This window comes from Chiloscyllium plagiosum, chromosome 26 (assembly GCF_004010195.1).
Source record: "Chiloscyllium plagiosum isolate BGI_BamShark_2017 chromosome 26, ASM401019v2, whole genome shotgun sequence".
Lineage (NCBI taxonomy): Eukaryota > Metazoa > Chordata > Chondrichthyes > Orectolobiformes > Hemiscylliidae > Chiloscyllium > Chiloscyllium plagiosum.
The window spans coordinates 21,668,298-21,685,724 of NC_057735.1; the positions used below are offsets into that span (position 1 = coordinate 21,668,298).

General features: G+C 38.8%; 1 protein-coding gene across 4 annotated transcripts in view; it reads left to right on the forward strand.

Annotated features, from left to right (window-relative positions):
- The first annotated feature begins 5,373 nt into the window (after positions 1 to 5,373).
- Positions 5,374 to 17,427, forward strand: part of LOC122563190 (semaphorin-3D-like) — an 83,126-nt gene continuing 71,072 nt past the window's right edge. For 2 of the 4 annotated variants that reach the window (XM_043716715.1, XM_043716718.1), the window contains exon 1: positions 5,813 to 7,662. In XM_043716715.1, coding sequence (XP_043572650.1) covers positions 7,506 to 7,662 — 157 coding nt within the window. In that variant the 5' untranslated portion in view covers positions 5,813 to 7,505. Of the gene's footprint in view, positions 5,440 to 5,715; positions 7,663 to 17,427 lie in introns of those variants that run through there. The other 2 variants (XM_043716717.1, XM_043716716.1) reach the window with 2 other exon arrangements.

Below are 17,427 nucleotides of genomic sequence, written 5' to 3' on the forward strand. Positions count from 1 at the left end.
GATGTGCTTATTGATTGAATCTGTGGATGAGTGCCATGCCTCTAGGAATTCCCTGGCTGTTCTCTGTTTGGCTTGTCCTATAATAGTAGTGTTGTCCCAATATACTAGCCACTGCAGCGGACAGCTGGAACTGACAACCGGAAGCGGCAGGTACAAATCACTATAAATGCTAGAGGAAACATCACAGAAGCGCTTCACAGGAGGCTCCCAAGCACTGAGGATGTCACCTAGACAGGGGACGAAATGTCTGCAACACAAATTCCCAACTTGGCGAACACAACCATAACAAAATTAAGGTCTTCTGAACTAATTTCTAAATGTTCTTTTTGTCAGGTAGCAAATAGTACTTACATTGCATAAATTGTATCAAAATGTAAGTTTAAAGTCAAATATTGGAAATCTGAAATAAAAGCAGCTACTTTTATTTGGATTTGTCTGGAGGAGAAACAGGGTTAAGAGCTGGGCTGTAATATTCATCAGAATATATATCTGGATGTATACCACACTACCTGCAATGTGTAACCATCTTAATGCTGTATCATTGACCTGTGTCAGGTTAACAACAATAACTTGCAATTATATCATTGCCTCTAATGTGGTAAAACATCCCAAAATGATTCAAGGGAGAGTTAACAAACAAAATATGTCACCAAATCATAGAGCAAGTTTCAAGAAATGGTGAGATGGTTTCAATGAAGTCTTCAAGTCAGACAGAGGGAGGAAGCAAGATGGAGAGCTAGAGAGGGAATTACAGAGTATGGTGCTTATGCAGCTGTAGACATGGAGAGATTGGAGAGATTAAAATCTTGTGCCAAGATTGCTGAAGCATGGAGATTATGAAGTTCGAGAGTCATAGAATTTTCACGGCCCAGTAAGAGGACCTTCAGCCCAGCATGTTCGCAGGGGTCATCAAACATGGACATGTTCTATTTCCATTCCCAGTAATTGACCTGTTGCCTTATGTTTTGTTTTCAATTCATTGTCTTTGCGAAACAAAAATATTGGCTTAAATTTGCTTATTCATTCTCATTATGGAAACCAGAATAATAATATCTTTCCAAATAAAGTTTAAAAAGAAACTTTTCCAAATCTTTACTGAGTAAAATGTTAATCCTATCCTTTATCCTCGCATTTTATGTTGATGCTACAAGTAACAAAGGAATGTTTTCCCTATGTTACCTTGAGTGTAACAGATGATTAGAAACATGTCCAAAGCTGTAATTTGCTTGAGGGTTTGGATAACTCATCTAAACCCTGAGTGCACTTTGCTATTAAGACATTCCAGACACATTTTATTCTCCATAATAGTTTTCCATCTATCCCCATTAGTGTGAGGAAATTTCTGCTTTCATTATTTGGGCATTCTCACCAGCTATTTCTCTCAGGTTCATAAATTCACTTTCGGTCATTTAAAGGTTTACCAACTGAATTTTTCAGTACAATTTCTTGTGTGACTTATTATCTTTCATTGCTGATGCTACTCTTTTTATTCCATGTCATTTAAAGTTAGACTGTTGCTCTGTCTTGTATTTTTCAAGATTATGTATCCAGGTGTGATATGCAGATTGAATTTTACAAAAATAATATCCTGTTTTATTTGACCATAATTTTCATGCTTTTTAATGAAACTGGCAAAAATTGGCTGGTTATATTATGAATATGATATAGACAGCAATGCATTAGAAAGTTGATTTACTGTAAACACAGTTATACCAGTTTACTTATTCTCAATCGATTAATGAGTAAATATGAAATTAAATAAATATCTTTTCAATTTATTTAATTACTGACATTACTTCAAAGAAATAAGCATCAAAATCTCTTCTTACGGTTCCTGTATATCACACCACTGCATTTGCAAAGACAAACTTAGTGAGAAATGAGTAATATATGGTAGAGTTATATTTTCAGTCGTATAATATTTATATGCAAGTCTAACTGTATTTGTCCTTTGGTATTATAAATCATAGTTAAAAATCACACAACACTAGATTATAGTCCAACAGGTTTATTTGAAAATACAAGCTTTCAGAGCGCTGCTCCTTCGTCTGCTAGTTGGTGGGACAGGATCATAAGACACAGAATTTACAGTAAAAGACCAAAGTATCATACAACGGATGCAATGTATTGAACAAACCTAGATTGATTTTAAATGATTAATCACTTAGAAAGGGCATGCAAATTTCAATTGATTACCATGTGAATCCCAGAATTTCTTTCAAGTCACAGCCCCAGGATAACATAAGGTTTTATCTTGAATATATAAAAAGAAGGTGAGATCTCAATGCAGACAATGCATTTAAAGCTGTGCGGTTTGAGTCTGTCTGTATCCCAACCTTGTGTCAGACCGGTTCTATTTCCAAAGTAGGAATTTATAAAATGTCACATTGACTGACTGCCTACAGATTGTGTGCTTCTTGAACAAGATAGAATGTATCTGCAAATACAGATCTCATTGCAGCAGGGACCCAGGTTCAATTCCACCCTTGCATAACTCTGTCGGGTTTGCACATTCTCTCCATGTCCGTGTGGATTTCCTTTGGGTGGTCCTGTCTCCTCCCATATATGCAGTCTAGGAGGATTACCAGGCTAGCTTGGGTGGGGTTTTTCTTCAGATGATTGGTGGTGACTAGATGGACTGAAGGACCTACTTCCACACTGTGTTGAGTTTCTATGATTCTAATGGAAGAAGCAATCAGAAGTCATCATCAGAATCTGGTGTGATCACTAGAGACTGCTCCCCAGAGGAGTCTGAATTGGAACAAAATAATAGATGCCAACTAAAGATGCCTAAAGACAAGTATATAGGTCCTGTACAGATAGTAAAATGGTATTGCTTAGATCCTAACAAGTCGATAGTTAGATTACATGCAGTGACCGACAAATATGAAACCAGTGCAGTGATTCATTGGATTTGTGAACTATTTAAACATGTTCATATCTAATACATCATCAAACTATGAACCTCTATGCACTGCTCCCTTAAAGATGTGCAGGAATATAGGGACACAGAACAAAATGCAGCTTTCACTAGAATTAAACAATTAACTAAATTAAACAATTCAGTCCAATTAATTGTGGCAACTCCAGTTCTGATATATTACAGTCAAAAATGAAGTCATCTTTGTTATAATTGTAGTGAAAATAGATTATTAATATTCAATTTCTACCAGTTAACTTTAACACCTGAGACATCCAAGGATTAAAAACTGCTTTTAAAAGCTTATTACTGACCTAAAGTAGCTGCTGAGATCACCTGGCAAGCCCAAGCAAGCAACATTGATTATAAAAACTAGCTGAATGGAATTTCTATTTTAATCAGGACACATGGAAACGCAGTGAGGCATCAAGAAATTTGTATCACTTGCGTAATAAATACATACCTTGAAAAAAATGAACAGCAAGAAAAGAGAGCAAAAGCAACATAGAATGACAACAGCAAGTATATGAAAATCTCTCTCTCTCAATCTCAGAAGAAAGCACTGGTGAAAAAGCAGCTTGGGGAAAAAATACACCATTCACCAAGGAATCAAGGTCATCAGCAAATTTTGTCACTCCTGAGGAAACAGGACAACAACCAAGCAGTTGGGATGCAGGTTTCACTCTCCAACTTAAAATCATAAAAACTTCAAATTAGAGTTGCTTTTATTTTCTTGTCTGTACCAACGTTTTGCCTCCCCTCTTTTTCAAGCTTCTTACCTGAGTTTGTATGTATGTAATTTTGCAATTTCTTATTTTTCTCAGGTTTAATAGGTAATAAAACTCTGATGTCTTTCACTCAAAAAAACATTGGACTTGACTTTCCTTCAATTTACTTCTGGTTAACCAAGTGAATTAAACTTGTTCATCCACTTGTGGTTGGGAATCCCACATCAAACCGTACTACCCTCCCACTTAATCAGGGGAGGTTTTGCCATTGCTGAGAGACTTTCAGAGGCTCTCCACCAGGATTAAGTGGGATTGGTCACTTGATTCCTACCATCAGGGGCTGCAATGAGGTCGGTATGTGGTGTCTTCAGGTGTTACTTCCATTTGAAGGATTTTAGATACACTGAAGACAAATTCTATTCTCAACTTATCACAATTTTAGTCCAGTCCTGATTTGGAGATGCCGGTGTTGGACTGGGGTTACAAAATTAAAAATCACACAACACCAGGTTATAGCAACGCTCCTTCATCAGGTGATAGTGGTACGATCGAGCCCTCCACTATCACCTGATGAAGGAGTGTCGCTCCAAAAGCTAGTGTGCTTCCAATTAAACCTGTTGGACTATAACCTGGTGTTGTGTGATTTTTAACTTAATCCAGTCCAAATGTCTTCTTTCAAACTTTGTTCTTGAACTTTTAAATACACAAACAACTGTCAATAAATGTTAATGGAAGATGTAGACAGGTTTATAAAAGCAATTGGCACATAAACATACAAAGATAAACAAAAACTCATCCCCCTAGCTTTTGTTTCCTGTTTCCATGAGCAATGTCACAGACAGATCACTAGGTATCCATGTCCTTGGAATCTGTAAACATAGAAATGACCTCAATGTATTCAATCCTTGTCTTGTATATACACACACTCCAGAGTACAGCTGGGGCATGGACAATTACCCTGAAAAAGAATTTTACTTTAATCAATTTAGTACTCAGCAATAAACAATATTGCATTCTCCTAGTTAATATCATTCATAAGTTCGACATGCAATATCAGGTAATCCAATAGCAGAGTCCATCACTCCATGAGCTGCCAACAGCTTTGCAGTTCCTTTAAAATGGAGAAAGAATGTCTTGCTGGGGCATTCCTCCTTGTGCCCCCCAGCCTGTAGTTTAGCAATGGTTTTGTTTAGCTGAATAATTCAGGTTTAATAGAGACTTGTACTGATAGGTACCAGATAAAAGTACTTGAAAATTAATAAACAAAATACAGAGGGATATAAGCTTTGAGGTAATGGCTCCAGTTAAAAATCTGGAATGACTTCCTTCTCAGTTGTAATTTCTTTTATTCTATATGATCCCTTGGGCTGGAACATTTTCCCACTATTTTTCTTTGGATAAGGAATGCTATGGTAGGCAATCCAATGTTAGGAAAAAGAAAATGAGTTGAGACAATTAAATCATTTCTTTAAATAAAATAAGGCTGGAGATGCCTAAAAGGGTTAATTAACTCTTGGTTTATATTGAAATTCCAGCTGACAGCTGTTTGCCTTCATAATTTAACACTTGTTTGGGCTGTGAAGTCAGGTCACCTCTGTAATGACTAACAGACGTCTCTAAATTGATACCCATCCCATTAAATAAGTTCGAAGTCCAAAAACTCGAGAAATTCGTTCCCTGGTTAGTAAAATGATTAACTAGACTTCTCCAATGCTATTTTCAGCTGCCAAGTTAAACAAAATGGAAGGAACGTAACCTTCAGCATTTGAAGCTTTTATATGACAGATAAAGGTGATTTTAACAATAATGTGAATGTTCACGACAAGTAAAATTAAATAGCACATTAGTTTTACTAAAATGTATGTGTTAGTTGAAATGTGACCAGCGGAATCATTATAATTGGAGATATATTTGTGGTTTGTCTAGTATAAATAAAGCCAGGATACAGTGGCAACTCTGATATGAATTGTGTGTTCTCAAGATTTACGAAGAGATAGAGCTGAATATACTGTATAGATATATTCAATTTTGGTGTAAATTTGGCATTCTGTCATCCAATTTAATTAGGTGGCAAGTTGGAAATCCATCCTTTCTCACAGTTTCCAGTCATAATACAGCAGAATGCACAAAGTCACGTCCTGTTCAAGTTTGTGTGCGAGTCGATGATTTCTAATTAATGTGGCGACATTCAAATGGAATTGCAAGGAGGATCATATTTGCAACTCTCTCTGATCATATAAGTATCTGTTTATATTGACCAACCGTATTTTTTGTGGTTTATTTATTAACTAGTTTATTTATGAATCTGCAGCAAAAATAAGTTGATTTGCAGACTGAGTGCCGAAAGCCACATCTATAAACCGGAACAATATCATCATAGTGGAAGAGTGTAGTCTGGTAATGAATGGCCAACATGATTCAAGGCAGATGGCTAAGCCTAGATAACATAATGAGTTTTTGACACTTTTCTGATGAAGCAGATGAGAAAATGCATTTGAATTTTGAAACTTTCTTGATAAGTTTCTTCATTGGTAATTAACAGATGCAATATAACTTCCTAATTAGGGATCACAGCATAGAGGATATAGAAAACTAGCTTGAAAAGCGGTGTAAGAGATGACTATAAATATACAATTTTCAGACGGTAATACAGTCTCTCGTTAGTTGGACACAGAGATCTCAAATTCTGATTGTCAGCTATTATCCTTTATGTCTATAAAACAATAGGAGCCAGGAAGCAGATGTACCAGCCTCAGTGTCTGATTTTCCAAGCTGCTTTTCCTTTAAGTAAAGTCCCATATTATGTTATTCAATGAAATCATTGGCACATACGCTGGCTATAAGAAAAAGAGGGTTGGGACACGATAACAGAGGGATGAATTGCAAATCAAGGAGGCTCTATTTTCGCTGTATGTATCTGACTGATCCTATCTGTTATACAAATGTTCAAAACCAGGTAATGAAGAAAATGCCATTGAAGTGAGTATTTTTAATGAGAATGAATTAATGGAAATGATGACAGAAAGGTTGTTGTCTAGAAACACCGAACATATTAAAACTTAATGAAGCTTCCTGCTCCAAACTTTTTATATTACTATTGCAATTTCAATTAAAATCCATGATCATACTTTGTGATTTTCAGAGTCGTTTTCAGATTTTAAATTTATTTTCACTGCTCTTAACTTTGCTTTGTATCTATTTAAATTTTTGTACCGAAGTGCCTTTGTACAAAAGTAAGAAGAAAGTAGCTCCTTTCCCAGATCACTGTATAGCTGCAAACCCCCAAAACATTGCCCTGAAAAGTCTTGACTTCTAGTTAGTCTACTTTCCTACAGTAACACTGTTGTACTGAAATGTGCAGCTTTTAATCTGAGAGGTTGAGTATTAAACATTTGGTTTATTCTGAATTTTCTGTAGTGTGAATCAGACTACCACACTACATAATGTTGATCATTTTTAAAAATACTGATTGATCCAAATATTGCTTTAATTGAAAATTGGGCTGAAGTCTACCTTTAAAAAGAACCACAGTGGCTGGAGTGCACCATTGCTGTTTATTAATGATGTGCAGCTTAAACATTTTCTTGTATTAATGCTGCCTGTTGTTCAGCAGATGTTAGCACTGCTGGCTCTAATTATAAAATACTTCACCAGCCTCTGCCAAACCACTCCTTTCTTGCTTGTTCCTGACAGCATTTATGCAAATCGATGGAGACTGATTGGCAGGAGAGTCCACCACTCCCACTTTTAGTTTAACAACTATTTTAGCAGTGTACTTTGAAGAATTGAATTGGTATGGACCTTGCTGAGATACAGAGGGATTGAGTTGTGCTGGTGGCTGTCTGTAGACTTAGAACATGGAGTGCAAATTTCTAATCAGAGAAAGGGACTGCAGAAGTAAGTTTGCTTCTGCACAGTTTACTGCAATGTGCTGCTGTGTTCTTATCATCTTTCTTTTACCAGTGAGTGAAGCCTGGAAACAAAGTAAACCACGCCTGACATTCTCATATCAAGGTAAAAAATATCAAATGTGTTATATTTTTCAGAAACGTTGTAAATTTCACTAATGTATTTCAAGATCACTGTCACCTTATCTTCACAGTACAGTATTAACTCCTAAAGGTCAGTAAGACACTGTGCATGTGTGATGTTACATTGGAAAATGATTTTTTTGGCTTGACAGAATACAAAAAAAATCTTTTTTTCACATAAATTCTTGTCAATTTGTCATTCAGGGTTTGCTCCAACACTCTGACGTTTCAAAGTTTCTATGAGGTTCTGTATCCTCCCAGTAATATACTGATATCAGATAGCAATTTACTGATGAAGTTGTTTTCAGCCTTGGAACCTCAACAATCCAGAGATCAAAAAAACTCACCTAATCTGAACACTGTTGAAACAAAACGTTAGTGTGATTGGCTTAGATCTTTGCCTGGGCAAGTGACTTGACGTTTTCTGACATTCTGGAACGAATACTGCAAATTTTACATTTATCTTGTGTTGTCAAAGATGTGCATTTTTGTATAACAAGTTCCAGAAGCAATGGAAATCCTGGCTGTCTGGTCAATGGCTCCCTACCATAATGATTAGAATGTGGCCAGCTGGTTGTGAGGAGGAGCTGGACAAGAAATAAATGAGTGGAGATTAAAAAAATGAGCCACCAACGGCATTGAGGCAGATAAAGAAGAAAGCATTGTAAAGGGAAGGATAAGCAGAATAAAGAAGACAGGAATACCCTTACACAGCCTGAGAAGCAACTGATCCCATCATGTTAGTCAGTAATTTCTCCCAAATATATAAAAGACTCGGCATATACAAAAGATTTGCCACTGAGAACACTTATGCTGCATGTCAACTGTTCTTTCCATCCCCATTCTTCTGCTACTGTTGCTAAAATTAACTTCACTTTACACCATGGCTACTTTTAGTTTTAAAAGGGTCAAGTCATTAAAAAGTCCTCGAACAGTCTAAAGGTTTGGTGGCTACACTGAGTGATAAATGCATGCATTATGTGTCTTAAACCTTGGAAGCAATATTTCAGCTCTCCGCTTTATTCCAGAATGAAACTCTTGTTCACATGCATGTCTTGACATGTGTTTACTCATTACGTAAACTATAGCTCACATTTTAATACACATTATTAATTGGAAACTAAAGAACAAGTTGCAACTTCATCTGGCATTCAACCCAGACGTATTGAATCAAATTAATTGAAAATATTGTACAACTTGTCAGGCTCAATGCAGTGCTTTATCCCCAATCTCCAGAATGAGTCCCTCTTACAGAAGGCTTGTTGGGCTCCATATCATGAGGGAATAGCCAACTAATTTGAATATAAATGCTTTTTCATCTTTTAAACTGAGGGAAAAATAATGGAAAAATAGGTTGCAATCCTGTCCGGATTAAGTGCCACATTTCAAAAACAAAATCTCCTTTTAAAATTAACTGCTTTCTTAATTGCTCTCTGTCTCTCAGACTTAAGCCCAGATTCTATTAGCATTCCTTTTGTTCTCTATGCCACAAATCATGTTTGGAATATAGCAGCGCTGGGCATTCTTAGTACTGAGTGCCGCAGTTCGGATTAGCGACCTCCACCTCAGCAACAGATGTCCCTGCAATAATTATACAGAAGAAGCATTGCTGTTGCCAATGCAGCCGCAGCCCTCTGCACCTGAGTGTGACTCAAGTGTGCTTTACCCTTTCACAAATACTGTGCACATTAGCTTGTAATATTATACCTCCAAATCTTCAGCATAGAAAATAGGTCTTTGTTAGTCAATTTCATGTCTGTAGCTTTACTCAAAGGTTAGTGTTCCTGTTGCAAATCACAGTAAATTGTAATGATGTGGAGGAACCGGTGTTGGACTAGGGTAGACAAAGTTAAAAATCACACAACACCAGGTTATAGTCCAGCAGATTTATTTGGAAGCAGTAGCAGTAGCTTCATCAGGTGTTCACAACCAGTGCTTCCAAATAAACCTGTTGGATTATTAGATTAGATTACTTACAGATTACTTAGTGTGGAAACAGGCCCTTCGGCCCAACAAGTCCACACTGACCCGCCGAAGCGCAACCCACCCATACCCCTACATTTACCCCTTTAACCTAACACTACGGGCAATTTAGCATGGCCAATTCACCTGACCCGCACATCTTTGGACTGTGGGAGGAAACCGGAGCACCCGGAGGAAACCCACGCAGACACGGGGAGAATGTGCAAACTCCACACAGTCAGTCGCCTGAGTCGGGAATTGAACCCGGGTCTCTGGCGCTGTGAGGCAGCAGTGCTAACCACTGTGCCACTGTGCCGCCCACAAATCACAATTTAACCTGCTGTTGTGTGATAAGTAAATTGTAAGGCATAATAGAGGTTTCTTCCTCTGTCCTTCATCCACTATCCAGAGCTATGCAATCTCTATATATGCCAGATACTAGACATTAAGCATCTGTTACAGGTTTGGAGAGAAGTGTAACTTCAAGGCAAATGCATGAATTTTAAATGTACAGTTGCTACTGACAATTCAGGAGGCACTCTGACCTTTCAAGGAAACGCAGAATCGGTTACAAGTGAAGAGTTGCCTAATATACACACAGCCTACTTTATAAAAAAAGGATGAAAATATTTATGAAGTTGTAGAATGTAGCAATGTAATTTTGTTTTGGAGAATTTTTGTGATATTTTTTCTTCAGAAGTGCTACACTTCTGTTGCTGCTTCTAAAACTACAGGCAATTCCACTGTCGATGCACATGTTTAACCACACAGTTTTCTATCATTGTTGGTATGATAGAATTTAGAATGAAACCAATTCACAAACCACAGAATATTTTCCCACGTCATTCCATAAGCTTAGAAAAAATGTCTCTGATCCTACCAGTTTATTTACTAACATACTGAGAATGAATATTGTGGAATAACTGCCAACCATTCATTCAGATTTCTAATGTGACATGATAATTCTTCCTTCAGTTGTTGAAGAATTAATTCAATTGAAGAAAAGCCATATGTGGTATCTGATTAACATTACTGCTTTGTGCTGGGGGTGGGGCAGAGAGGTGGTTGAACGTACTTTGCCTTTGTCTTTTTCTCATCAAACATCATTGCTATTTTTAAATCCATCCAGGAAATAACCTATTAACAAAAAGATCTGATAAATGTTCCATGAATTCAAAATCTAGTCTGTAGTGTTTAATTATTCATGTATTCATTATAAGTAATATTTCACTGCAGTAGCAGTTTGTTATTCATAATTACATATTCCAGTAAAAAGCAAAAATGCAAGAAGAAGAATATTTCCAACTGGTAGTCTGATTCTGATTAACTTTATACAAAGCTCCTTGTGTAATGATTGTAAAACATGTAGGCTATATTCATGAAGAATCCCTGTATTCACTTTTTCTACCTGATCTGCCAAAGTGATGTGAACTTTTGCATCCAACAGTGTATTTGTAAGCAATAAGGCAATATGCCCAGACAGACCCATTGTTTCTGCCTCCTCCTGATCCACAGAACTTATCTCTTCTTACCTAACCCATTTTGTTCTCCTTTTGTCTAGACCCTCCCACTTACATCTGCGAATCCTCTGACGCTTTACGTTAGTTTCAGAATTACCCATCTGCGGGTTCCAGTCGCCTTCTGTTTACCATGGACGAGCAATCCCTTTACACATCATGGTCTCAAGGCTCTCCGCTTCTTGGAAAAAAGGCCTGAACCAGCCACATCCACTACCACCCTCATTCGCCTGGCCGAATTCATCCTCATTCTAAACATCTTCGCTTTTAACTCCCCTCACTTTCATCACGTCACAGGTATGGCCATTGGGGTACCCACATGGGCCCCAGGTATGCCTGTCTCTTGGTAGGGTACATGCAACATTCCTTGTTCCAGTCCTATTCTGGATCCCACCCACAACTCTTTCTCCGGTATATTGATGATGACATTGTCGATGCTGCTTCCCTGTCTCATCCAGAATTGGAAATGTTTATCAATTTATCTTCCAATTTCCACTCAACTCTCACCATTACCTGGTCCATCTCTGATTCCTCTCTTCCCTTCCTCAACACCTCTGTTTCCATTTCTGGGGATCCCCTGCCACTAGTATCCGCTACAAACCCACCGACTCCTACAGTTGTCTTGTCACACCCTTCTTCCTGTAAAGACTTTACTTCATTCTCCCAGTTCCACCATCTCCATTGCATCTGATCTGAAGAAGCAACTTCCACAAGAGAGCCTCTGAAATGTCCATCTTCTTCCTCAACCAAGTATTCCTCTAACCTATCTCCCTGACTTCAGCCTTCACCCTTTCTTGTTCCCTCCTCCTTGTCTTCACCTACCGTCTCACCAGTATCTACATCTATAGAATCATTTGCCACCTCCAGTGGAATGTCACCACCAGACACACATTCCCCTTCTGTAAGGACCATTCCGTCCTGGACACTCTGGTCCACTCCTCCTTCATTCTCAACACATCCTCACAATCTCATGACACCTTTCCCTGCAACCACAAAAGGTATAACACCTGCCCATTTACTTACTCCCTCCTCTTCACCATCCAAGACCCCTAATACATCTCCCAGGTGAACCAGTCCTTTACCTGCACTTCACCCAATCTACTCAATCTACTTCATTCGCTGCTCACAATGTGATCTCTTCTACACTGGGGAAACAAAGACCATTTTACGGTCCATTAGCCACTCCTTTGTCTGTCCAACTGTTTTTCTCTCTTAGGCTTATTTCCCACCTCTTGTTTACTCTCCCTCCCCTACCCCTAACCTCATCTTCTATATAAACACCAACATTTTCCTAGCTACCATCATTTTTGAAGAAGGATCACTGGACCCAAAACAATAACTCTGATTCATCTTCACAGATGCTTCCTGACCTGCTGAGCTTTTCCTGCAATTTCTGTTTTTGTTTCTGAGGCATTATATATGTTAGTGCTGGTAATATAAAGAACTAGCTGTGGATAATGTAGTTCTGAAAGATTTAACGAATACTAATTAGAGTTCCTCATACCTTATAGTCATAGACTCTTCAGTGTCTGGGCTGATATTAAACTATTCAGTTACAAACAACAGCACACTTCCATCAGCATCTCATGCTTTAAATGACAACAATTAAAATGGAGGTTGAAATGTTTAAAAACTCAGGCCATGTGTCACGATACGGTGATGATATGCCTTTTAGGTATACTGCATACTTGCTGATACATAGACAACATTGCAATTGTTTAAATATATGTCTTGTCATATACTTTGTCGTTCTGGAAATGTTATTGCATTGTCATAGAATTAAAGAGGTTTGCAGCATGGAAACAGGCCATTCAGCCCAACTTGTTCATGCTGCCCAGTTTTCACAATTAATCTCGTTCCATTTGCCTGTTTGGCCCATATTTCTCGAAACTTATACCATCCATGTACCTGTCCAAATGTTTCTTAAATGACAAGATTGTGCTCACCTCCACCACTACCTCTGGCAGCCTATTCTAAACACTCATCACCCTCTGTGCGAAAAAAACTGCCCCTCTGGACCCCTTTCATATCTCTCTCTTCACACCTTAAATTTATGCCCTCTAGTTTTAGACTCCCCTATCATGGGTAGTGAGATGAGTTGAAGACTCTACAACTATTCTTAACTCTCCATGAAAAACCGTTTTAGTGTGCACACATCTTATCCCCAGCGTTCCCTTCAGTAAATGCCCTGAACAGAGAGGCATGGAAGAGAGAGGAAAATCTTGATTCCATCAAAAGGGATTGTTATTCGACATATTGTGTTATCAAGACCATAATAGAAACAATAACACAGGAAAACAGGAAATCTGTCCTCAATAGGACAGACAGTGCTTGTGGAGAAAGGTACAAAGGTACGATTTTGAGGTGAACAAAATGAGGAATCTATAGAGCAAGAGGATGAGAGGCAAATGGTGGGGTCGGTGTAGGGAAGTAGGAGGAAAGGGAAAGAATTTGTCATAAACTGGAGAGCAGGGCTAATTAGCTAAGGAAAGGAATTATTGTGCAAGCAAAAAGAGATTAGCAATGGGAAAGTGTAGCAAAGTGAAGGGTCTAGAGGAGCTGCAAACATAGCAGAGCAACAGAAGGGAATGAAAAGTGGAAGTTTGGCTGTATCAAGGCCAAGAAGAGACGAGAGTCGACGCTTGTCGCAGGAATTCCTTACAAATACTCGCCAAAAGAAGCAGTCTTCTTAGTTTCCACTGTCATCACTTCTCTCAGAATCACTTTTGATTTCCACTCTATCATAGAACATTCTCTTTAATTCTAAGCTCCCCCTCCCTACCCCAACTCCTCCATTTCCCTTTTTCAAACTACATTTGCTTAAGAACTATTCATCATTAACATCTTGCAGGTTTGATAAAAGATTATCAACCTGAAATGCTACATTAATTTCTGTCTCTGGAGATGCTACCTGATGTATTGATCGATTTTCAGAATTTTATTTCAGATTTGCGTAAATTGTTGAGAATTTATTTTTGCTCATCGGTTTAGTCAGATGTGTATTTTCATCTGTGCATGTGATTTTCAATGATAAAACCAGATCTTGACTATTGTTGAATATACTTTCCAAACATAATTGACATCAAAGTAATGGTTTTTCCTTGCCATGAACTTATCATCTTACTGCAAATCCAAAATTGAACCAATAATTTGACTATCTGAAAGACATTTGTTCTATATGTTAGAAACTAGCAGTTTACAGGTCAAAAACTGCAAAGTAGCTGTACTCACACAATTTACTAGGACCATTGTGTTGTCATGTTGACTGCAAAATGAGTATTTACTTTAAGTGAGCTTCCATTCCTGACCCATCCATTGTGTATACAATGCATTTTAAAAAGAACTGTACTCTGATGTGTTGATTAGTCTGAAGCAGGATAACTGCAGGGCACTATATTTAGCCTCCACCTTTCACAGATTAGCAAAGAGATAATCACTCTTGGTGATAAACATTGTTGAAGACTCTATGTATGCTTGTGCAAATGAGATTGTAAACATTGAGTTGTAAACATCACAGAGCTTGCAAGCTGATTGTTTTTAGTTGCCTATAAATGTTATTATTTCATAATAATTATTTAGTGTCATAGAGTCATAGAGATGTACAGCATGGAAACAGACCCATCAGTCCAACCCGTCCATGCTGACCAGATATCCCAACCCAATCTAGTCCCACCTGCCAGCAACCAGCAACCTTACCATTAAATGTACAAGTCCTGCTAAGATTCGCTTTCCCAAAATGCAGCACCTCGCATTTATCTGAATTAAACTCCATCTGCCACTTCTCAGCCCATTGGCCCACCTGATCCAAACCCTTCCTATTCAGATACCCATCCAAATGCCTCTTAAATGTTGCAATTGTACCAGCCTCCACCACTTCCTCTGGCAGCTCATTTCATACATGCACCACTCTGTGTGGAAAAAATTGCCCCTTAGGTCTCTTTTATATCTTTCCTCTCCCTCTCTCACCCTAAACCTATGCCCTCTAGTTCTGGACTCCCCGACCCCAGGGAAAAGACGTTGTGTATTTACCCTATCCATGCCCCTCATAATTTTGTAAACCTCTATAAGGTCACCCCTCAGCCTCCGATGCACCAGGGAAAACAGCCAGAGCCTGTCTGTTTCAATGCTGTACATCTCTATGACTCTATGACTCTATGAACCCTTTCACAACATCTTTCTGATAGGAAGAAGACCGGAATTGCACACAATATTGCAACCAATGTCCTGTACAGCCACAACATGACCTCCCAACTCCTGTACTCCGTACTCTGACCAATAAAGGAAAGCATACCAAATGCCGCCTTCACTATCCTATCTACCTGTGACTCCACTTTCAAGGAGTTATGAACCTGCACTCCAAGGTCTCTTCATTCAGCAACACTCCCTAAGACCTTACCATTAAATGTACAGCCCATTGGCCCATCTGATCAAGATCCTGTTGTAATCTGAGGTAACCCTCTTCGATGTCCACTAAACCCCCAGTTTTGGTGTCATCTACTACTCTGCCTTCATCAATCCTTTGTTACTCCCTCAAAACAACTCAATCAAGTTTGTGAGACATGATTTCCCAAACACAAAGCCATGTTGACTATCCCTAATCAGTCCTTGCCTTTCCAAATACATGTATATCCTGTCCCTCAGGATTCTCTCCAACAACTTGCCCACCACCAACATCAGGCTCACCGGTCTATAGTTCCCTGGCTTGTCCTTACTACCCTTCTTAAACAGTGGCACCACATTTGCCAACCTCCAGTCTTCCGGCACCTCACCTGCAACTATCAATGATACAAATATCTCAGCAAGAGGCCCAGCAATCACTTCTCTAGTTTCCCACAAAGTTCTAGGGTACACCTGATCAGGTCCTGGGGATTTATCCACCTTTACCTGTTTCAAGACATCCAGCACTTCCTCCTCTGTAATATGGACATTTTGCAAGATGTCACCATCTATTTCCCTACAGTCTATATCTTCCATATCCTTTTCCACAGTAAATACTGATGCAAAATACATGTTTAGTATCTCCCCCATCTCCTGCGGCTCCACACAAAGGCCGCCTTGCTGATCTTTGAGGGACAATTCTTCCGCCGCCTTTGCCTCCGTGCCGCCTTCTTCAATCAAGAAAACCGACTGATCTTTGAGGGGCCCTATTCTCTCTCTAGTTACCCTTTTGTCCTTAATGTATTTGTAAAAATCTTTGGATTCTCCTTAATTCTATTTGCCAAAGCTATCTCATGTCCCCGTTTTGCCCTCCTGATTTCCCTTTTCAGTATACTCCCTTTATAGTATACTTCCTTTATACGCTTCTAAGGATTCACTCAATCAACCCTGTCTATACCTTACATATGCTTCTTTCTTTTTCTTAACGAAACCCTCAATTTCTTTAGTCATCCAGCATTCCCTATACCTACCAGCCTTTCCTTTCACCCTAACAGAAATATACTTTCTCTGGATTCTCGTTATCTCATTTCCGAAGGTTTCCCATTTTCAAGCCATCCCTTTACCTGCGAACGTCTACCCCAATCAGCTTTTGAAAGTTCTTGCCTAATACCGTCAAAATTGGCCTTTCTCCAATTTAGAACTTCAACTTTTAGATCTGGTCTATCCTTTTCCATCACTATTTTAAATCTAATAGAATTATGGTCTAATTATGGTCTAATAGAATTGCTGGCCCCAAAGTGCTCCCCCACTGCCACCTCAGTCACCTGCCCTGCCTTATTTCCCAAACGTTGGTCAAGTTTTGCACCTTCTCTAGCAGATACATCCACATACTGAATCAGATAATTTTCTTGTACGCACTTAACAAATTCCTCTCCATCTAAACCCTTAACACTGAAGGGCTTTTGCCCGAAACGTCGATTTTGCTGCTCGTCGGATGCTGCCTAAATTGCTGTGCTCTTCCAGCACCACTGATCCAGAATTATGGCAGTCTCAGTCTATGTTTGGAATGTTAAAATCCCCTACCATAATTTACCTATTATTCTTAGAGATAGCTGAGATCTCCTTACAAGTTTGTTTCTCAATTTCCCTCTAACTATTAGGGGGTCTATAATACAATCCCAATAAGGTGATCATCCCTTTCTTATTTCTCAGTTCCACCCAAATAACTTTCCTGGATGTATTTCTGGGAATAATCTCCCTCAGCACGGCTGTAATGCTATCCCTTATCAAAAATGCCACTCCCCCTCCTGTCTTGCCTACCTTTCTATCCTTCCTGTAACATTTGTGTACTAGAACATTAAGCTGCCAGTCCTGCCCACCCTTGAGCCATG